The sequence below is a fragment of the Brachyhypopomus gauderio genome, chromosome 15 (genome assembly GCF_052324685.1).
Source record: "Brachyhypopomus gauderio isolate BG-103 chromosome 15, BGAUD_0.2, whole genome shotgun sequence".
In the NCBI taxonomy this organism is placed as follows: Eukaryota; Metazoa; Chordata; class Actinopteri; order Gymnotiformes; family Hypopomidae; genus Brachyhypopomus; species Brachyhypopomus gauderio.
The window spans coordinates 13,788,880-13,811,203 of NC_135225.1; the positions used below are offsets into that span (position 1 = coordinate 13,788,880).

At 44.1% G+C, this 22,324-nt stretch overlaps 1 protein-coding gene across 1 annotated transcript; it reads left to right on the forward strand.

Annotated features, from left to right (window-relative positions):
* The first annotated feature begins 940 nt into the window (after positions 1–940).
* On the forward strand, positions 941–21,732 carry nsd2 (nuclear receptor binding SET domain protein 2). Its single transcript, XM_076974189.1, has 24 exons — positions 941–1,034; positions 2,671–3,462; positions 3,911–4,103; positions 4,193–4,359; positions 7,122–7,553; positions 7,670–7,759; positions 7,838–8,009; positions 8,120–8,179; positions 8,290–8,426; positions 8,747–8,843; positions 8,960–9,075; positions 11,043–11,150; positions 11,260–11,383; positions 11,498–11,698; positions 11,782–11,961; positions 12,109–12,265; positions 13,742–13,944; positions 14,043–14,146; positions 15,075–15,344; positions 15,596–15,712; positions 19,607–19,748; positions 20,102–20,208; positions 20,315–20,513; positions 20,709–21,732. The coding sequence occupies exons 2-24, from the start codon at positions 2,698–2,700 to the stop codon at positions 21,005–21,007; spliced, it is 4,440 nt and encodes a 1,479-aa protein (XP_076830304.1). The 5' UTR covers positions 941–1,034; positions 2,671–2,697; the 3' UTR covers positions 21,008–21,732.
* Positions 21,733–22,324: the final 592 nt, after the last annotated feature.

Genomic DNA, 22,324 nt, shown 5'->3' on the forward strand with positions numbered 1-22,324 from the left:
TTGGAAAATGTTTGCTCTCTAGATGTTTTCCAGTCGCTTTTTCTTCTTCGCTATATTCAACCGTACGTCTTCTACATAATAATAAAATGTTTAAAAATAAATGTTATATAACGTGTTATAGCCTACTCCAAGAGTTAAAACCGAAATGCCATTTACACAGATATCCATAAAATGGTAGGGAAAATGTACCAAAGTGTGAAGTTCTTTAAATCTAACATAGGTGTAACATAAAATCGTTTTTTTTTTTTTGTTTATTTAATCTCAGCACTCACTGTAATCGCTGATCATATAATCAAGTCGCTTCTTAGTCTAGTGTGTATATTCTGTAGGGAATGTAGAACTGTATTTGTTTAATCCACAAAATGCACAACTCAAATGTTTATTTTTTTATTTAAATCATTTAAATTGATTATGGAATACCCATAACGTTATCTCGCGCGCTTATTCATGGGTTGCCAGGTCAGCGATTTGTCACTATTATTAAATATATACTTTTAATACCTTTATGCTGGAAAGGGCTACATTAGTGCTCTCTATTCTGGTCTTACGTCAAATATGCTTATAGAAATTATATGTTTTGTAGACATAAACTGCACTGGCGACAAATCCCCTGCACGTTTATCTTTCTATCCCTAACGCGTGGAACTGGCAACCTGACTGTGTCTCCCGCCCTCTTTTGTACAACGTCACACTGCGAGGATGCCCTCTTCGGTTCATTCCTGTTGGCCGACCGGTTTCTTGTAGCGACGATTATTATTTTTTTAAACCCATAAAACCAAAACAAATGACCACAGGATTACATTGGAAGTGAGTTACAAAATTCGTAGTTTTTTGCAGTTCTTGTTTACATATTTGAAGATGCGCCGCAGTGAGTCAAGAACAGGCAGGTCTCGCCCGTTTGAAAAGGCCGGGTAAACGCTGCCGCTGCCGCCAGCCAATCGGAAGTGAGTATTTTTCGCGCTGATTGGAATAAGTTTCCCGCAAGCTTTGACTCGAATGAATAGAAGTCGGAATGATTGCGATGCTTCAATCAGGTTATTTTCCAGCTAAAACTCCACATTCAAATCGTTTGAGTAAAAAATAGATCTATTAAACATGTATCTGAAACTACAAGAAGATTGACTAATAACTACATTTCTGGGGGGGAAAAAAGCCGACCGTGTTGTAGCGTGTCACTGAAGCGGCTGTGCTAAGCTAGCAAGCGCTGTGCTCCACAGTGAAGCGGCTAAGGCGTTAGCATGCTAAGAGCGTTGAAGGGAAGCTAGCCGAGCTAACTGACATGTACCACCGTGTTATTACCTCAGGACTAGTAGGCTAGCCGGCTACCCGTTAGCTGGTAACTATCTCCCCGCGCTGTAATTTTACCGATCCGTGTTTTTTTACGCCTGCTATCGCGGTTGTAGTTCAACTGCTGCGGACACACCGCGGTTAGCTGCCCGGGTGATTCGGCTAAATTATGAAGGCTTGTGGGTCTCAGTCTGTCGCATCGCCACGCTAACGTTGGTTAACCTCGTAGTTCATCTTAGTTGACAGGTTTAGAGTAGTTTAGCTTGGTGGGGGGGAATCGCTTATTTGTATTTAAATGGCCTGTTAGGGGTCCCGAATTAAGTCCATTAGTGAGGAGACGCTTTCTTAACTGATGGTCGGCTCCTCAATAGGATCCTCTCACACTGCCGTGGCTAGTTAACTGGCTGAAATTGCCCGTTTTGAATCACAATAGATTCAACTGTTCAGGACTGAGCCAACAGTTGGATGTGTCATTTTATAGTTTCATTACATTAGCTCTTAGTATTTACACAGGGGAAACACAGCATTTGCCATTTATTTATTTAAAGCACGTCGCTGATGTCATTCAGCTTTAGGGTAATGTTAACGTTAAAAAGTCCTTTCACCTCGACGGTCAAATAAATGTAATGTTTGCAACTTGTATGTTTTTTGCAGATATCCCAACACTTATTGGTAGTTATTGTGGCTAACTTAACAGGGCGAGTCCTTTAATTCAATAGCAGACTAGCTGGCCACCCACTCGCCGCAGTTCTAGCTAAGAGGGTGGCCATCTTTATGTGGAACTAGACCCATTTCATTTAACATGGACTCTTGATTTTTTCCCCCCAGTGACTGAGGCCAACTACTTTTTGTCAATCCTGTACCGTAACGAAGCGATTTCACCCTGAGCGTGAACCGTGCGGTTATTGGCGTGTCTAGGTGCAGCCCGCCTGCTGTAGCCGCTACAGGTGCAGCTGTCCGGGGGCGTCGCACGGGCTTCATTACCACCGCGTCTGTATGCAGGGAGAGATCTCGGAGTACAATTATCACTGTGTGTCCTTTTCATCAGGTTTTTTTTTTGGTAGATTTATCGTGAATTTTGGTAAGATTTGGCGTTTGATTCGTTTGTATTATTCACCTCGATGGAGCTTTATGTTGCTCACTGTTGGTCTTGTGTCAATAAAGTGAGCTAAATATCTCGGAACGTTGGCAAGTAAGAAAATGACTTGTGAGGATGCATGCTTTGTGATTCCAGAGATAAAACACAAAAAGAGTTTGATTTTTGTAGATTTCTTTTGGTCAGACATCTTTCATGCTCTTGCCTTTTTATTTAACTTTTCTTTGTAAAGAATTGTAAATATGAATTTTAAAAGTGCTGTCTAATTTCGGAGTTTGTGTGTCTAGTTTACAGCAGGCCCCTCATTGGCACTGATGGACAGTAAGGGAAGGTCTCTGCCTGCGATGCCGGAGCCAAAGAACCCCACCAGTATGAAACAGCTGTCGGACTCACCAGGCGGGTGTAAGGGGAGGGGGGATGGAAGTACTGACCCCGCCCTGCTTATGGATAAAGCTGCCACGCAAGTGGCTGCCACCCCCCAGGAAAGCGTTCTGCAGAAAATAGGCGGCCATAACCACAACCACGCTCACGAGCGGCTGAAGGACCTCACTTCTCGCTTGCTGAACGGCGACCATGATAAAATACCAAAGCTCTACGCTGCCCCTGCCGCGCCGCCCATCCTCAAGGCGGTGGAGTCGGGCCCCCAGCACGACAGCCCCCCGAGGAAGTCCGACTCTTCCCCTGAGCTCACGCTCAAAATAACCAAACGATTGGCTAATGGGAAGTCACCGCCGCCGAGCCTTTACGAAGCCAGCTGTGGAGAGGGAGGGGCGGAGGAGCCAGGCACACCGCTGAGCCTCTCGGAGGGCGTACTGACTTCTCCCATTCCTACAAAAGAAGGCAGGAAGAGGAAGAGGGCACCTGTGAGGAAGAGGACCCCACCTAATAGAAGGCATCCCGTTATCATCCCTGCTGCTATTGGCTCAGAGAGGTCCTCTCTTGTACATACCGCTGTAGCTGCATGTGATGACGGTACTGCGTCACATGACCTTGCCCCTGACTCTGGGGTTCAGCCGCCCAAGTCACATGACTCTGCTGACACTGATGTACCTGTCGGTGGAACTCTGGGAGCTGCAGAGGTACGTGTGTCTCATCCCAGTTCACTGTCCTACCCCTGTCGTATCTTGCACTTATATAGAGGGTAATCTATCCACTTATTACATTTGATGCAAAAAATGTTATGTAAGCAAGCAGCCTTCATTCCTAATCTACACAAATTTTCCACAAGACACTGTTGATGACTGAACACATTGCATGTTTGCTACCGTTTACGGTTCTGAGAGTGTTGAGACAAAAAAAGTTCATATTAGCTATTTTAAAATATGGATGGTGTATAAAAACAATGAAGAAACTGCAGAGTGTAGAAGGAAAGCAGTGACCCTTGAGAGAACACAGTAAACAGTATTCCAGTATAAGTAATGGTGGCTCGAAAGTAAACCCCATAACAGATGTGTGCAGTGCACAGGATGGAGATCCCAAGCACATGTTGGAGATGTCACCTGAAACCTCTGCCATGGTTTTGTGCAGCAGCCTGTGTCGGAGGCGAAGGAGGATGCAGGCGTGCAGGGCGCAGCCCCCGTCCAGGCAGTACGCGCGGAGGACCGGTCCCCCACGCAGTTCTCTGTGGGAGACATCGTCTGGACTAAAGTGTCTGGATACCCCTGGTGGCCGTGCATGATCACTACAGACCCGGAGTTCCGCCTCCACTTTAGGCAGAAAGGTAGAGTGTGACGACGGAGGGCCCGTCATGGCCACGCGGCCAGCGTGAGGGAGCTCGCCTGCCTCAGTGACCGTTTCTTCCTCTCTTAGGATCCACTGGCCGGACAGGCTTGTTGTACCATATACAGTATTTCAGCGACGCTCCAGAGAGGGGCTATATTGCCGGGAAGAACATGGTGGTGTTCTCGGACAAAGAGCAGTACCAGGCGTTGTGTCGCACCAACAAGGAACCCGGCGCTCTCACGAATGTCAAAAAGGTACCGTTGGCGTCCCCGCCCTCCATGTGCTTTCTGAGCAGGAAAGAACTAGAGCAATGTAAAGCTTTTTTTATTATTAAGTTGGCTTGACAAAGCCAACTTACTGTTCTTCTTCTTCTTCTTATTATTATTCCTCCCAAAATTTCCAAACGCTATTTCGTCTACAGCTTTTAAGATAGAACCACCAAACTTTGTAGGAACCTCCGCCCCATACCCGAAAGAGTTGCTTGTGCTTTTTAGAAAGATACACCACCTGCCTCCACCCTTTTTATGCCTCCAACCGAGCCATTTTTCCCATAGACTTTCAATCTGCCAATTTTCAAACTGCTCTCATTTTGTCAGATTTCAAGATAAATCCACCAAACTTGATATACATGGTCCAGTGATGGAAAGAACGAAAACAACAACTATTCACAACTCTATCACTCTTTTATCCCTTCTTTTTCATCCCTTCTTTTTCACCCATTCACTTCCATTCATTTTTCACAGCCTTATAGCTCGTATGTTTTACATGCTATTACCACGAAAATCACTAGATATAGTACATCTGGTCTGATATCAGTAAAGATAAAACGATTTTTTACCACTCATTTTGTATTCATCCTTTTTTCATCCCTCCATCTTCTCATAGGAATACATTGATTTTACAACTACATCAGCTGTATAGATACTACAACTAAATCTGCTGTACTGACTAACCTGTATATATGCTAAACATGGTGTTATATGGTCTTATATGGTCTAAAACAGCTTTTTATTTTCTTCTATTGATTCTTTTATCATCCATTCATCCCTCCATCCTCCCATTGAAAACCACTGCTATAACTGAATCAGATGTATAGATAGAACAACTAAATCTGCTGTACTGATTCAACTGTTAATATGATAAATATGCTGTTTTATATGGTCTAAAACAGCCTTTTATTTTCTTCTATTCTTTCTTTTTTTATCACTTCATCCCTCCATCCTCCCATTGAAAACCATTGATATAACTCAATCAGATGTAAAGACTGAACAACTAAAATTGCTATACCAATTCAACTGTATATATGCTAAACATGGTGTTATATGGTCTTATATGATCTAAAACAGCTTTTTATTTTCTTCTATTCATTCTTTTTTCATCCCTTCATCCCTCTATCCTCCCATAGGATTACATTGATTTCATAACTCCCTTAACTTTCAAGATACAGTGATCAAACTTTGTGAAATGACTCACTACCTCATCCCTAGCACTGCACTGAATAACATATTGATGCCATTTGTCTATCCTCCCCTTCTATCATTTCATTCATCCCTCCATCCTCCCATGAGAATCCATTGATTTAATCAAATTCTTAATTTTCAAGATACAGTGATCAAACTTGGTGACACGACTCACTACCTCATCCCTAGCACTGCACTGAATATCATATTGATGCCATTTGTCTGTCCTCCCATTCTATCATTTCATTCATCCCTTCATCATCCCATTGGAAACCTTTGATTTAATCAAATCCTTAATTTTCAAGATACAGTGATCAAACTTGGTGACATGACTCACTACCTCATCCCTAGCCCTGCACTGAATATCATATTGATGCCATTTGTCTGTCCTCCCATTCTATCATTTCATTCCTCCCTCCATCCTCCCATAAGAATCCATTGATTTCATCAATCCCTTAATTTTCAAGATACAGTGATCAAACTTGGTGACATGACTCAGTAGCTGATCCCTAGCACCGCACTGAATAGCATATTGATGCCATTTGTCTATCCTCCCATTCTATCATTTCATTCATCCCTCCATCATCCCATAGAGAACCATTGGTTTAATCAAATCCTTAATTTTCAAGATACAGTGATCAAACTTGGTGAAATGACTCAGTAGCTGATCCCTAACACTGCCCTGAATATCATATTGATGCCATTTGTCTATCCTCCCATTCTATCATTTCATTCCTCCCTCCATTCTCCCATAAGTATCCATTGATTTAAAAAATCCCTTAATTTTCAAGATACAGAGATCAAACTTGGTGACATGACTCAGTAGCTGATCCCTAGCCCTGCACTGAATATCATATTGATGCCATTTGTCTATCTGCCATTTCTATCATTTCATTCATCCCTCCATCCTCCCATAGATAACCATTGATTTATTCAAACCCTTAATTTTTGAGATATAGAGATCAAACTTTGTGACATGACGCAGTAGCTGATTCCCAGCACTGAACTGAATATCATATTGATGACATTTGTCTATCCTCCCCTTCTATCATTTCATTCATCCCTTCATCCTCCCATAGGATTTTATTGATTTATAACTCCATCAGATGTAAATATTTAACAACTAAATCTGATATACTGTCTCAAATGTAAATATACTAAATATGGTCTTACCTGTTGTTAAACTTTTTTTTGTTCTATTCATTCGTTTTCATCCCTCCATCCTCCCATAGGAAAACATTGATTTTTAAACTGTTTCAGCTGTTAAGATAAAACAAACTATATTTGCTGTCCTTATTGAACTACTATGCTTTTCTGGGACCAACTATTATCATTTAACATACTTAACATTGTCTTCATGCTGTTACAACAAGCTTTGTCAAGCCAACTTAAAGTTTGTTCACAAACTTTACTTTCTAGTTATTATTATCATCATTTTTATATAGGTATTTTGAGGTATATAGAGGTATTTTGAGGTATATAGAGATATTTTGAGGTATATGGAGGTATATTGCTGATCAGTTTTTTTCCGATGTTGCTCGACACCTTGTATTTAGCTCTCAATTCCACGTAAGCTTCGAACACAGTGGGAGACGGGGGTCGATCAGGCAACAGAGGCTGTATCGTTGCCCGTAGAGGAGCGCCTGACCAAGTTCACGTTCGCGTATGAAGGCAGCCAGCCACGCTTCAACACCCGCATGCAGCTGGAGCTCCAGCAGAGGCGGGCAGGGCAGGACGAGCCCAGCACAGCCAGCCTCACCCCCCCGGACTCCAGCCACTCCAGCCCCGTCACCACACAGACACCCAGCAGCCCCCTCTGCATCCCCACACCCACCCACAGCAGCACTTCAGCAGGGAAGATGCCCCTCGCCACCAAAGCATCGAAAACCCCAGCGGTGAGGGGGCGGAGCAGCCAGCACAGTGCTCCTGGGAGGAGGAGGAGGGTGTGGACGAAGGTCGTCGACCCTCACGCTGACCCTACTGTACAGGTTAGATTATGGAGGGTGTTATCATGATGCTGTAACGTGCATAACTGTTGGGTGCTCTGTTGGGTCTTGTCAATTTCAGTCTCGTCTACTTCATGTTGATTGGTGTTCCTTTTTAGGGCATTTGCAATTCTTCAGACAAACTTGAACCTAAGAAGATAAAACGGATTAAATCTGGAAAACTGATGAAGGGATCATCACTGAAACAGGTGTGAGCTCATGCATTAGGTCGTTATTCTCCTGGTCCCCAGTATTGTACAGTGACCTTTTTATAACTGTGTGTGTAGGACATCCTCTTTGGTGACATTAATCCTCAGCTAAATGCACATCAGAAGAAACAGAGAAAACTAAAACAGAAGTTTCCAGCAGCACCAAACTCTTTGAAAAAGAAGAAGATCAAGGCAGCTGCTAGTATTGCTGCAAGTGTGAGCCCAGAGTCGGAGAGGCCAGCGGTCACAGGTGAGGGCCCACCACCTGCTTCAGTTCACAGACCTGTCAAATACTGCCACCTGCTGGTCTGTTGTGCTATTTTATCACAATTGGGTGTGTGCGCGTGTGTGTGCGTGTAGATATGAAGGTGAACACCGTGAAAGGAAGGCTGAATATCAGGGCAGATGATGTCTCTAAAGGTCGGCGTTTTGACCTTGTGTAGTGCCCTCACCAGCAGCACAAACTTTCCCTGTATTATAACATCCCTTGAGATCCTTAGCTGACAGTAATGTGTGTGTCCTCTGTCCAGGTCAGAGGAAGGCCTCAAAGCGTGCACTGGACGACGTCCAAGAGGAGACGCAGCATGAGGAGAAGGAGGAGGCGGAGCCTCAGCCTAAGAAGAAAGTCAGGCTGAGGGAGGGGTTAAAACCACATAAAACTCTAAAGGTATGAAGAGGCCCTTTTACCTACTCCCCGGCGCTTTCACACTCATGTCCAGACCTGGTGCTGCTTCAGCGAGGTTAATGTGTTCTTTTGGCGGTTCAGAGTCTGAGAAGGTTTAGTGTCTCTGGTCTGGATTGTGGTTAGAAAACTTTGTGTGTGTGGAACATGGTAAAGGTTTCATTGTGTATGTTTGAAATTGTTCTGAGTATTAACAATCGAGCCAGGTTCACAGAACTGCTCCTCTGTGAGACTGAAGTCAACAGAGGACACACACACACACAGGCTCTGTGTTGGCTTTGAGTTTGCTCTCCTCCTTCTCAAAGGCACAAACAGCTGAGCCAACTGTCAGTGTAAATCTGAGGAAAAAACGTAACTCTGTCAAGGATGAGAAAAGGATCTGCCCCAAAGCCCCAGTCTCAGGTAACGGGCCCAGGTCTCCGCATGGCTGCTCCAGCACTGATTCCACCACTCAACCCCTCAGTCATGCAGCAGTGAAGTGATTATTTAAAGTAAAGTTCCGGTTGCTCTGGTGACAGGGGAGGAGCCTCAAGTCAAGGCCAAACGTGTTGGGAAAAGGAAACAGGATTCTGGCAACCAATCATTGTCTACAGCATCCAAGAAGCGGCGGGCGTCAGCTCAGATAGAGCCAGAGGTACGTTTGCCTTCATCTGAGCCCAGAGAGATGCCTGCAGCCAGCTCACAACGGCAACCTGGCAGACCTTCCTTATAAATTTATGACAAAGAAATCAGAAAATCTTGAATTAACCTAAGCCCAAAATCTTTTTTTTTTTTTTTTTTTTAGGTATTGAAAATTTTTGGGGACTTTTTATCTAAACATTTGGCTGAAGGGTTAGTTAAGTGAAAGAACCCATCAAACCTGTGACAGTGGACAGCAGGAGGTATTGATCAGATCAAATCAAAGTTTATTTGTATAGTGCTTTTCACAACACATGTTGTCACAAAGCGCTTTACAAGATTTAAAAGGTTAACAGTCCTATGGGTCCAGAACCCTAATGAGCAAGCCAAAGGCGACAGTGGCGAGGAAAAACTCCCTATGATGGTGGGGAATAGGAAGAAACCTCGGGAGAACCAAGAATCAAAAGGGAACCCATCCTCCATTGGGCGGCCCGTTAACACACAAATTACACAAAATACAGACAAATACACAAGTCACACACAAATCACACAATCAGACTAAGTAAAGGTAAAAATGAAAGTTCTGTTGATGAACGCCAGGCTTTCATTCCGTGTCGGAGCAGCGCGATGCTGGTATTGTAGGCTCCGACTGAAATGTTACTCTCCAAGTGAACCTCGGACAAAAGATACAAGATGTAGTAAATATGTAACGGATTAATCAAAGGCCAAACTAAACAGATGAGTCTTTAATCGAGTTTTAAACATTGAGACTGTGTCTGAGTCCCGAATAGAGGCAGGAAGATTATTCCACAATTGTGGAGCTTTAAAAGAAAAGGCTCTTCCACCTGCTGTGATCTTTTTGATCCTAGGAACAGTTAATAACCCTGCGTCCTGCGAGCGAAGTGAACGTGTTGGGTTATATTGTTCAGTAAGTTCACTAAGATAGTCTGGAGCTAAGCCATGCAGCGTTTTATGTTAATAAAAGTATTTTATAGTCAATACGGAATCTAATTGGCAGCCAGTGTAATGACGATAGTATGGGACTAATGTGATCAAACTTTTTAGTTTTTGTTAAAACTCGTGCTGCTGCGTTCTGAACCAGCTGGAGTTTGTTTATCGATTTACCAGAACATCCAGCTAGGAGACTGTTGCAATAATCTAAACGAGAGGATATGAATGCATTGATTAGTTTTTCTGCATCACTAGTATTTAATATGTTTCTAATTTTGGCAATGTTGCGCAAGTGAAAGAACGATACCCTAGTTATATTATTAATATGTGTATCGAACGAGAGATCTGGGTCTATTGTGACGCCCAAGTTCTTTACCTCTGCGCTGGGGGTTATAGTAAAAGAATGTAGATTCAATGCTACATTATGTATCTTGTCTCTCGCAGCCCTAGACCCAACTATTATTAATTCTGTTTTATCGGGATTTAGTGCTAGAAAGTTACACGCCATTCAATGTTTTATCTCTTCTACACATTTCTCAATTTTACTGTTTGCGCCTAAATCATCGGGTTTTGCAGATAAATATAGCTGAGTGTCGTCTGCGTAGGAATGGAAACTGATGTCGTGCTTATGCATAATCTCGCCTAAGGGTAACATGTACAGTGTGAATAGAAGTGGTCCTAGGACTGTCCCTTGTGGGACACCATATTTAACCTGCACAGATTTAGAGGTTTTATTATTAACACTTACACATTGGAAGCGGTCAGTCAAATATGATCTAAACCAGGAGAGTGCGACTCCTTTAATACCTACTGTGTTTTCTAGTCTATCCAGCAAAATGTTGTGGTCTACAGTATCAAAAGCTGCACTAAGATCTAACAGTATAAAGAACGAGACGAGCCCATTATCGGCCGATATTAGTAAATCATTCATTGATATGGCCGCGTAGCCAATCCTCTAGACTGGTCTGTGAGTTTTGGGATTCTATCATGTTTAGAATTGTGCCCAGGCATTTTGGCCTTTTTGTGTTGCAGACTTTGTGTGAAGAGAGACCTGATTCTCCCAGCGACAGCACAGATGAAGCCCACACGGTCAAGAAGGCTGAACGTCCAGGCAGCTCCAAGAAAGAGTGTGTGTGTCAGGTTAGTGTGCATGTGCTACAGTTGATATATCGGATGTTTTTGGTATATTGCAGGCATGTTTTGGATAATGTGTGTGTTTGTGCGCGTGCTTGTGTGTGGGTCTATCAAGGTTTGTGAAAAGGCAAGTGAGGACTTGGTGACATGTGAGGGTCAGTGCTATGGGTCATACCATCTGCAGTGTTTGGGTACGGACCGACCCACCGACAAAGTGCTGTGTGCTGCCTGCCACACAGGTGAGAACGATGTCCCTTCTACACAAACACACACACACACACACACACACTTAAAGCCTGTACGGTGCCTGAAGGCGTTGGGACAGACGGCGTGCGTGTGATTTCCCCTTTCAGGAGAGCACGTGTGCTTCACGTGTAAGCAGGCAGGAGGCGAGGTGAAGCGCTGTAGCATGCCCAGCTGCGGGCGCTTCTACCACGAGGCCTGTCTGCGCCTCAGCGCGCTCGCCGTCTTTGACCACCGGGGGGCCCGCTGCCCGCTTCACACCTGCCTGAGCTGCCACTACAGCGGCCGCGGAACCGCAAAAGCCACCAAAGGTAGCGTGTGTGCGTATGTGCGCGTGTGTGTGTGTGTGTGTGTGTGGGGAACAATGGCTGAGTTTTGTGTGCCGGTGGTTCAGGAAAGATGATGCGTTGCCTGCGCTGCCCTGTGGCCTACCACACCGGAGATCTGTGCGTAGCAGCCGGGAGTGAGACGCTGAGTCCTACAGCTATCGTGTGTACAAACCACTTCAAGCCTAAGAAAGGCTACAGCCAACACTCGCACGTCAACGTCAGCTGGTGCTTCAGCTGCTCCAAGGGTGAGACTCTTATTGAAACGGCTTTGATTTAACATTTCTGGATTGCATCTCCACACTATGAAAACTTTTAAAATTCTGTGAGTTACGCAGCCTTTTGCCCTTGTACATTGTGTGATATACACAATTTAACTCTTGTGTGTGTGATAGGTGGCAGGCTCCTCTGTTGTGAGTCGTGTCCTGCTGCGTTTCACCCTGACTGTCTGAACATTGCCATGCCTGATGGCAGCTGGTTTTGTAACGACTGCCGTTCTGGCAAGAAACCCAAATACAGAGACATCATCTGGGTCAAACTGGGCATTTACAGGCAAGTTGGGGTCCAACACCATACATCGCTGACCGTTTTGGCTACCTGTGTGCCGCCTTATACTGGATTGTAATTTTGGTCCATAGATGAAGGTGGAGTCTTGATGGGTAATTCCTTGTTGCATATGTAGAAAACTGAGTCTTTCAGGGCTCCAGACAAAAAATACCAAAATTTAGAAGCCAGTGGCTTCTAAAAGTAAGTATTACAAACTAATAAGCATTGCAGCACTCACATCAGGTCATCTGTTATTTAGGACCTCTGCATCCAACATGCCTAATGTCTCTCCTCCTTGAAACTGCGGTGTCACGGTTGCACATTGGCACGTTCTGAACTAGATATGTTATTTTAAATGCACTGCTGTCACCGCTACAGTGTCTAAGGCACCGTCTGCAAATTACCATAACATAATAAAGGCTCCAGAGCACTGCGTTTTTCTGCAATAATTTCAAAAGATTTTAAATAGTCCAACATAAGACCACCAAAGAAGTTTTTACATTAAGTGCATCCTAAACAAGTTACAACTCTGAAATGGGTATTTATACCTTGCACAAATTTATGATCATCAGTTTTTGTCAAAAAAATTTCAGTAGCTTTTAAAAGATCCTTCATAAAATGAGTTGTATTATGTTAATCCTAATCAACAACCTTGTTTTATGGTGTCATGATGGACTGTTTAAAAGCTATTGAAATTATTGCAAAAAAAACGATAGTGCCCAGTACTCTGGGGCCTTTACGTCCGCCCTTTACTGTTGACCCTGTTAAGGTCATTTGTAGACGATGCCTTAGACTTTGCAGCTGTGACGGTAGTACATTTAAAATAACATGTCTACGATTAAAAATTCCTGACATAAACAAAGATGTAGGTGTTTGTCTTGGTTGCCAGAAATAAGAATTTGCATATTTTGCAACTTTTGCTAATACTGTCTTAAAGTTATTGAAGAAAGAATTCTGAATATGTGAACGTGAAACCAACTTTACTGCAGTTTCCTTGTTTGCATATGAGTGAATTTCGATCCCATTAAAATGAACTTTAAACTGTACAGTTATAAAGAAGTGTGCACTCTTTGGATCCGACAGAGATTTAGATAATTTAGAAAAATTATATTTTTCGCTTCACCATGTTCAACAAGCTAACGGTTAGTGCTAAAAGTTTCAGCTCTGCTCCGCTGATTTGTGAGTCACGCTGTTGATGGAATTCCCATCAGCATGCATGCAGTTTTTGATAGACAGGTGTTCATGTGAGTGGGAGCTAAAGTAGCCTATTTTTAAACTTTAACTTTTAAAATACAAATTCCAAAGAAAATTGTGGATATTTCTTTCAATTACCAAAGTCCTCACCCAAAAAAAAATACTGTTATTACTCATCACCTCTGTCAAGTGAAATTATAAATTTGCACCCATTTTAGTCGCACTCTTGAGTCCTGTCTTTGGAGGTTTTGATTAGAAATGCAAATTCAATCCGATCTGAAATGCTAGGTGGTGGCCAGCAGAGGTCCGTCACCCGAGGAATGTCCCCACCAACATCCAGCACCTGCGGCACGAGATCGGAGAATTTCCTGTTTATTTCTTTGGGTCGAAAGACTACTTCTGGACCCACCAGGGTCGCGTGTTTCCCTATATGGAGGAGGACCGGGGGAGCAGGAACCAGAAGACTGGCATTGGGAAGGTGTTTAAGAAAGGTGAGAGCATTGTGGTTGGGCTTGTTCCTGCTCGCTGTCGTCAAACCCAGGCAGCCTTGCTGATGTCCTCTCGTCACTTCTCCCCTGTGGCGCTGTAGCTGTGCTGGAGGCTGAGGCGCGGTTTAAGCAGATCAAAATGGAGAGAGAAGCCAAAGAAGCCCAGGAGAACAACAGGAAACCTCCTCCATACAAATACATAAAGGTAGCTTCTCCCATCCGCATCATTTTATGTGGCCCGCAAGAGCTTAAAAAGCCAAATTGTCCAAAAAGAAGTAAAAGTGAGCAAAAACTACATTTTCCACAATTGTTACCCGCAAAGTGACGGCATCTCGACACTGCAGTGTTTCCATTTCCATATCGATGCGATTTTCCCAATAAGTGTAATTGGGGAAATACAAATAATGTTCCCAAAATGTCCAGGAAGAGAAACATTGATGCAGATAGAAGGGTGTTTCAAGAAAGATGGGAAAGCGATGTTTGCGCTTCAAGAAGAAAAACTGGTATGAAGCGGTGGTGGTTGTCAAAGAGTACAATATACGTCGAGTATGCCAAAATTAGCCATCAAGAAAAACGATGAATTGTCAGAATTAAAAAGCAAACTGCGATCGCAACAGAATGTGATCACAATCACAAATGAAACGGCAGTAAAAGCTGGTTTTGTTGTGGCTGAATAAATCGCCGCACTTCACAGTCTTTTACGCAAATACATCTGTAATATTTGTAACTTGAATAAGTAATAAATTCAGAGGTATTTAACATTAAGGGGTAGGTACATTTATTGTGTGTAACGATTATGCTGATGTGGCCCGCGGTGAAAATGAGTTTGACACCCCTGTTCTATGGGCTGGATCACACGGCACTGATGATCTTCTGCTCGTTAATTCATTGAGATGAGCTTCATACTAGCAGAGCAATTGGGTTTTACTCCCTTCATCACGGACACTGGATTATATGGGTTGTCAAAGTTCTCCAGTATCTGTAACTTCGCCCTTTGATAGAACGGAGATTGTCTCCTTGGTTTTCCAACCCTATTTATTCTATACGTTTTAGAATGGGTAGATGATTTTAGCCTCTCCCATAATTGACCTACTCCACGTATGGATTTCTTCATACACGTGGCCTCTCTGCAGATCAACAAGCCGTTTGGGCGCGTGCAGATCTACACGGCCGACGTCTCGGAGATCCCCAAGTGCAACTGCAAGCCGTCGGACGAGCGTCCATGCAGCTTCGAGTCGGAGTGTCTGAACCGCATGCTGCTGTACGAGTGCCACCCACAGGTGTGTCCTGCCGGGGTCCACTGCATGAACCAGGACTTCACCAAGCGCCTCTACCCCGAGACCAAGATCATCCGCACGGCCGGCAAGGGCTGGGGGCTCGTGGCCCTCCGAGACATCAAGAAGGTGAGATGGTCCTGGGGTTGGGGACCTGTGTTTGGAGCACGTTGTGATTCACACTCTGATGGGCCTCACCCAGAAATGGTGAATGAGTGTGTGGCCAAACTGGTTGTGCGTGTACATGTCTGTGGGAGTGTGTGAGCGTCCGCGCCTGTGGGAGTGTGTGTGTGCGTGTTTCTTGTTTGATTGGTTCTTTAAGGTTTGTCCAGGCCTTTGTGATTGATGAAGCTGGTATGTCTGTCTTGTGCGTCACTCAGGGGGAGTTTGTGAATGAGTATGTTGGAGAGCTAATTGATGAAGAGGAGTGCAGAGCCAGGATCAAATATGCTCAGGAGAATGACATCACCCACTTCTATATGCTCACCATTGACAAGGTAATTCATTAAATCAGGTGTGTCTTTGCGTGTGCGTGCGCTCTTGCTGCCCTGCTGAGGCCTGTTCGGTGGCTGGATAGTGTGCAGTAGAGCCAGAGTAACAGTATTTCATTGGGAGTGCCACCTCTCAGCCTTCTGTGGCGCTACAGTACTAAATACTACAATGTGTTAAAGTTTAAAACAAAAAGGTTGAACTGCCAGGTAGATGCTACAAATGTGCTCACTGCTGCCCTTCAGCAGGCTACCTGTGCTCAGTTCAGTCTTGATGCTTTAAAGAACATAATGTATCTATTCAAGTGTGTCTTGCATCTTTTGGACCATGACACGGATGCTTCCACTGTAGGGTAAAGCGTACATAATGTTTATCCAACATACAGTATAGTCTCATGTAGTGCTGGGTGGTATGGCCAAAATTCTTTATCACTATTTTTCGAAATTGTATCGGTTTCACAGTATTGATTACGAAAAGAATTACTGTAGTAGAGTGGTTGAGTACCCTATTCCACTGTTAGAAAAATGTCTCCATCTAAGTGTTGCATGTAATACAGATTTGCATGGCCCCACATGATCAGTTTTCAAATGGTAGCACTAAAGTAGTGAATTAATCATATTCAACCTTTTATTTAAAACATTTTTCAGACAGCATCAAAACTTATGTGAACCAGCTACATGTAAAATTAGAAATTGCACACCAGTTTGTTAATAGCAAATACGAGGTATTTAGACATAAAGTAGACAGGGCTGTTTGTCAATGGTTGTATTGTACTGAAAAGTCCCAAATATCTTACCTTTAATTATATACCATAATATTTAAACAAATAAATAATAACAGTGGTCGAATACTGGGGAGACAGTACCATCTCTTTTAATGTAGTAAAAAGCGAATTATTTTGAATCATTTCGACCATATGTGTATAAATTTGTATAAATATTAGGGGTGGGACGCGATTTAAAAAAATTAATCGAATTAATTAGAAGCTTTGTAATTAATCGCATTTGAGTATTTAACATGAGAAATATTAATTTAAGTTTGAATGATGAATGAATCAATGAACATAATCATAAACTTTAGCATCTTGTTTATTTTTCCACCAGTCTACTATACAGACCAATAGATGAGTGCAGAAAACAGAGCAAACAGTTTTCAGAACACTAGAAATTCTGACCAAAAATGGGTTTTGCTCAGGATATTGGAAGAATAAGAAGAACTGAAGTAAATCAGAAGATATTTTTAATACCATTTTAGATGGTAGACTTTTTCTTTAATTTCCCAGGCTACAGGCATCTCCATAGTGCCTAGAAGTGGTCTTCTGCATGCTCAAAGCAAATGACTGCATCTTCCATTCATCATCTATAATATGAGCTGTCACACCAAGATAATTCTTGTTGCTAACAGAGGTCCAGTAATCCCCAGTCAGAGCCATATTTGTGGCGCTCTTCACAATAACCTGTTTTACTTCCCTTTCCTCATCATACAGCTGCTGGATTTTCTTCGTCATTGTCTTTCTGCACGGCAGTTCGTAACTTGCATCAGCTGATGCAATTTGCAGCACTTCTTGTAAAGCCTGGATTAAACTTTCGCGAGTGACCGTAGCGTGCGACTCCACCCACCTCGTGCGAACCTCCGCGAATGGCGGAGGCGTTTAAACTTGCCGGGTCTTACTTAAGCCTTCGACCACAGAGAGCGGTCTGCAGTCCACAGCAATCCATCTCGCCACTGAATTGGTCAATTTGTCTGACATGGACTTTGACATTTTGTTTCTTAATTTGAACCCCGATATGTGGTCGAGTGTTGACTGGCGACACTGCTCGTACTAGGAATACATTTAGCAGCTATGTCATCATTACTGACCTGCGTGTTAGCCCCAACATGTTTTGCGTTGAGGAGGTAACGAAGGGTGGAAGTGCTCCTGTGATAAGCGAACTCCTTCCTACATAAAGTGCAAATAACACTATTTTTGTTTGTACTTCCATCTGGAAGTTTCTTATATTTAAATTTCCCATCCACCAGCGTAGCCTCTTCAGTCATCTGCATCATGCTCATCTTATTGTGCGTCCATATAATCTGTATGCCTGGAACTCGTGCACTGAGAAACATTCCACGGTGCAAAAGTGTCTCATAAGGTGGTGGAAAATATTGAAAATGTGCCTTGAAAGTGCCATACAAGTGCTTGAATTCCACCTTGTAAAGGTGTATGAACCCTGCAAAGATAACTTGGCGCAAAACACAGCGCTGAAGAGCGGAACGCGCCAAGTTACAAAAATCAAGAGATGCACAAGCTCACGATGCCACAGTGGACCCACCACGATTGCGTCATTTTTGCTTTATGGGTGGTTCAGCAAATAGCTCTTGTTACCACCAGCCGCCACAACTTTTGCTCGACAGCATTTGCAGTAAGTGACTGGTCCATGTATGACCTTTAAAACCCTATGTACTTCCTGACAACAGACACGGCTTTTTGGCAAAAGTTCCTTAAGGGCATCAACGTTTACTTCAATGTTTGGTAGAATTTGTGTTCTGCGTTCCGGACACGTGAAGGCTATTTAAACTGGTGTGACCAGTATATGAAAAATTAAAAAACAAAAATGTGAACCGGTATACCGCCCAGCACTAGTCTCATTTGGACAGTATTAAATTTACATGTGGTCCTGGAGAAGCCATTTTACTATTTAACAGGTTCTACTCTGATTTTGTTTGCATAGATTAGCTGTGCCTTTGTTTGTTTTATGTGTTTCTCTGTTGTCTTCAGAAAATCTGAGTCCATATATGATGGGTTTGACTTTTGTTTTTAGTTTTTTGTTGGACTAATTCAGTAGCAGTACACCAGCCTAACCATGCTAAACCTTCTAACCGGTGTATGGTCCCATTTGTCAAAAAAAGTCAATTGTTTGTTAAATGTCCAACATGGTCTCTAATAATAAGGATACAACATAATCAATAATAATTGATACAAGCTGAAGTGTTTACCTACGCTCATTGAATCATAAATATAGATGAGAGGTAAATAAACCCTGAATAATAGGATCTTATTATTAAGGGGGTGGGACACTTCGCCTGAGGGCCCAACACCCCCTTTCGTCCCCCGTGTGGCACCATCCTTGCCAGAACCCAAACTGTGTGTTGAGGTGAGCCCAACTATATCTAGTTGGCATCTCTCAGCCTCGCACACCAGCTCAGGCTCCTTCCCAACCAGAGAGGTTACGTTCCGTATTCCAAGTGCCAGCTTCAGTAACCGAGGATCGGAACGCAGAGGCCCCCGCTTTCGGCCACTGCCCAGTTCACAATGCACCGAACCCCTAGTACTACCTCTCCCAGGTGGTGGGCCCATGGGAGAGTGAACCCACGTGTCTCCTTCAGGCTGTGCCCGGCCAGGCCCCATGGGTAGAGACCCGGCTACCAGGTGCTCACCAAGGAGCCCCTCCCCCAGGCCTGGCTTCAGGGTGAGACCCCGGTAACCCTGATCCAGGCAAGGGTATCTGGGTCCTGTTATTTCTAAATTCCATAGGGGTTTTTGGATCACTCTTTGTCTGGCCCATCACCTAGGACCAATTTGCCTTGGGAGACCCTACCAGGGCCATTGCCCCCGACAAGCTAGCTCCTAGGATCATGTAGGCACGCAAACTCCTCCACCATGATAAGGTGGTGATCCATGGAGGAGCTTAGGGGACCAGTATACAGTATATACTGAGTGCAGTTTTATTTTCTGTAAGAAAATGTTTAACATTTGGAAAACGCGTTTTCAAAACATTTCCTGGGTCTTTTTTAAAATTCAAACAAACAGCTGTAACTAACAAGATGTGTAGCATTGTTTCCCAGTAATTTGTTTGTAATGGTGGCATGGTTCTTTTCCTGTGTGTGCATGTGTGTGGGCGTGTCTGCCTGTACGTATGCAGGACCGGATCATCGACGCAGGCCCTAAGGGCAACTACTCCCGCTTCATGAACCACAGCTGCCAGCCCAACTGTGAGACTCAGAAGTGGACTGTGAATGGAGACACACGCGTGGGGCTGTTTGCTGTGTGCGACATCCCAGCAGGTGAGTGCAGGCAGGACCCTGAACACAGCAGGCCAGGCCTAGAGATGAGCATCGCCATTACAATTATCAAGGCAGAGTATTGGATTGAATTGAATATCGCTTTGTCTTTATATAGCTCATACCTGTTCCCTAAGAAAAGTAATATTTCGGTCAGCACTTCATGGGAAGGCCCCAGTATGTCTGACCATAGTAGCTCTGCCCTCTGATTTGGCTGGAGAGATTTTATTTATTCTTTTTGGCTACTCATTCATAATGCATTGCTGAGAAATGGCCTCTGTTTGGAACACCCATCTGGGAAGAGGCGACTATTAACACGTGTGCAGGTTATTGAAGACGTGTTGTGTTGCATGTAGCTACGGAGCTGACCTTCAACTACAATCTGGACTGTCTGGGCAACGAGAAGACCGTGTGTCGCTGTGGCGCACCCAACTGCAGCGGTTTCCTAGGAGACCGACCCAAGGTGAGGCACACCCGACTGTCCGCCATGACAACCCCCACCTTTGCCTGTTGCGCCCTGTGGCCCCGCCATGGTGCAGAGCCTAACACGGCAGCTCTCTTTCTCCCAGATGGCCCCGGCCTCCGAGGTGAAGGCCAAGCTGCAGAAGAAGAAGCCTCGCAAGCGGCGCTCTCGGAACGAGGGGAAGAAGCAGTCGGAGGACGAGTGTTTCCGCTGTGGCGATGGAGGAGAGCTGGTCCTGTGTGACAGGAGGGGCTGCACCAAGGCCTACCACCTGTCCTGCCTGGACCGCACCAAGAGGCCCTTCGGTACGACGGCGACACGCGGCTCTGGGGAGTCGTGTCCTCTGAACTTTCCTCTTAGTATTGTGTATTTAGATAGTAGTATTGTGTGGTTGTTGGCATTTGGGGGGGGGGGGGGGGGGATTAGTAGATCTGTGGAAGAGAAATGAAACGAGCATGCACAAGTTTTCTAGATGGTTGATTTGTGCCTCCTCTGAGCAGGTCGCTGGGATTGCCCCTGGCACCACTGTGACGTGTGTGGGAAGCCGTCCGACGCCTTCTGCCAGCTGTGCCCCAACTCCTTCTGTAAGGCCCACCAGGACGGAGCGCTACACCCCCACCCCGTCTCCACCCAGCTCTGCTGCCAGGAGCATGACGACTCTGACCCGCAGCCATCGGCAGGGCTCGCCTCCGCGCCGGCCCCGCCCACTAAACCTGCCAAACACGGTCGCAAGGGCGGAGCCAAGAGCAGCTCCAGCACAGCACCAGAGAAGAGTTCCAGGAAGGCAGAAGAGGCATAGAACCAGGGAGGCTCCACCCCCACCTCCTGTCCCTCCCCCTTCTATCTACGATTCCGTGATATTGATGTCGTCGTGACTGTTTCTCCCAAACTAAAAGCACTGTGTGTGTGTGTGTCTGATCAGGGAAGTACGCGAACACTGTAGAGCTCCATGGAGTTGTCACATCAGGTCCTTCTCACACGCTCTCAACCCGAGTAGAGTGTGCGCACACTGAAAAACACACTCAGCGTGGACGTCGATGTGCGTTTGAACACGGGGCCAGCACACCAAACAGCCTCATTACTACCCAGCATTACCGACGCCAAACTTGAATATTTTACACCTATTTTAATCTTTGGGATAGATGCCTTTTTTTTAACAGTAGATATGTATATGGAAATGTATATGAAAGACCAAAATTATAATACTGGAATTATTGATAGTATCTTACTGCAAGTAAGCAGTTTTTTTTTATAACCAGTGGTATTGTTAAATGTAAGACACTATGGATAGCCCTTGAATTACCTTTTTTTTTATAGTCAGTTATAGAACACCTTTAACTGTAGAGCAGCACACTTTAGCACATTTTTGTTAGCTCATGTTTTGAGTTTACGTTACGTGGATCTAGAATGTTAAGTCGCAGTGAAATCTACCTTTTCAGAGTAAAAAAAAAAAAAAGCCAGTAAATTTCGCAAGGGCCGTTTTTTTGTGATTGTGGTGGAATAAAGCTTCTTGAAGCCACAGAAGTTCTTCAGAGTGAGTCTGGTCATCTTTTTCTTTAGATTGTGATAATTCACAGTAAATGGTTTGTAAGCCAGATAGCCCAATCAGAATTAAGCCCAAACAAATGAATCTTTCTGAAGGGCAACAGTAAAGGGGGTCACTGGCTTCTTGCATACTGGACATTTACTATTTTTAGTTATGAAACTTTTTTCAGGTTTTTAAAAAACTTTTATACATTAATTTATTGGTCATCTTGTCCAGGAAGGAAATTAAAATGGAAAGAAACCATGTTACTAAAATTAAATACAAACCATGTTACTAAAATTAAATACAAATGAGTTGCAGTTGCTTTTTTTCATCCTCCATGCTTCCCTGGAGTCTCACCTCCAGCTTCCTGTTGGGACTACTGTTCTGTAGTGAGATAAAATGTACTCTTCCTGAGCAAACGAGTGTTTGTACAAAATGGGACTTATTGTTCAGGCCTTCATGCTGCGATCAGCTCTTAATTGACTGTTGTACTGTTGTGTACTTTTATTTCTGACGTGTGGCTGCTTCTACTTGACAAAATGGTCGCATTGGTCTGACGCAGGTCATCAACTCAGACTGCAGGTGTCT

Excerpts from the sequence above, each read along its gene's own strand:
- nsd2 (XM_076974189.1), top strand. The coding sequence starts at position 2,698 with ATGGACAGTAAGGGAAGGTCTCTGCCTGCGATGCCGGAGCCAAAGAAC. Across the intron at positions 8,427-8,746 it reads AACCACATAAAACTCTAAAG|GCACAAACAGCTGAGCCAAC; the intron begins GTATGAAGAGGC and ends TCCTTCTCAAAG. Across the intron at positions 15,345-15,595 it reads CCCTCCGAGACATCAAGAAG|GGGGAGTTTGTGAATGAGTA; the intron begins GTGAGATGGTCC and ends TGCGTCACTCAG.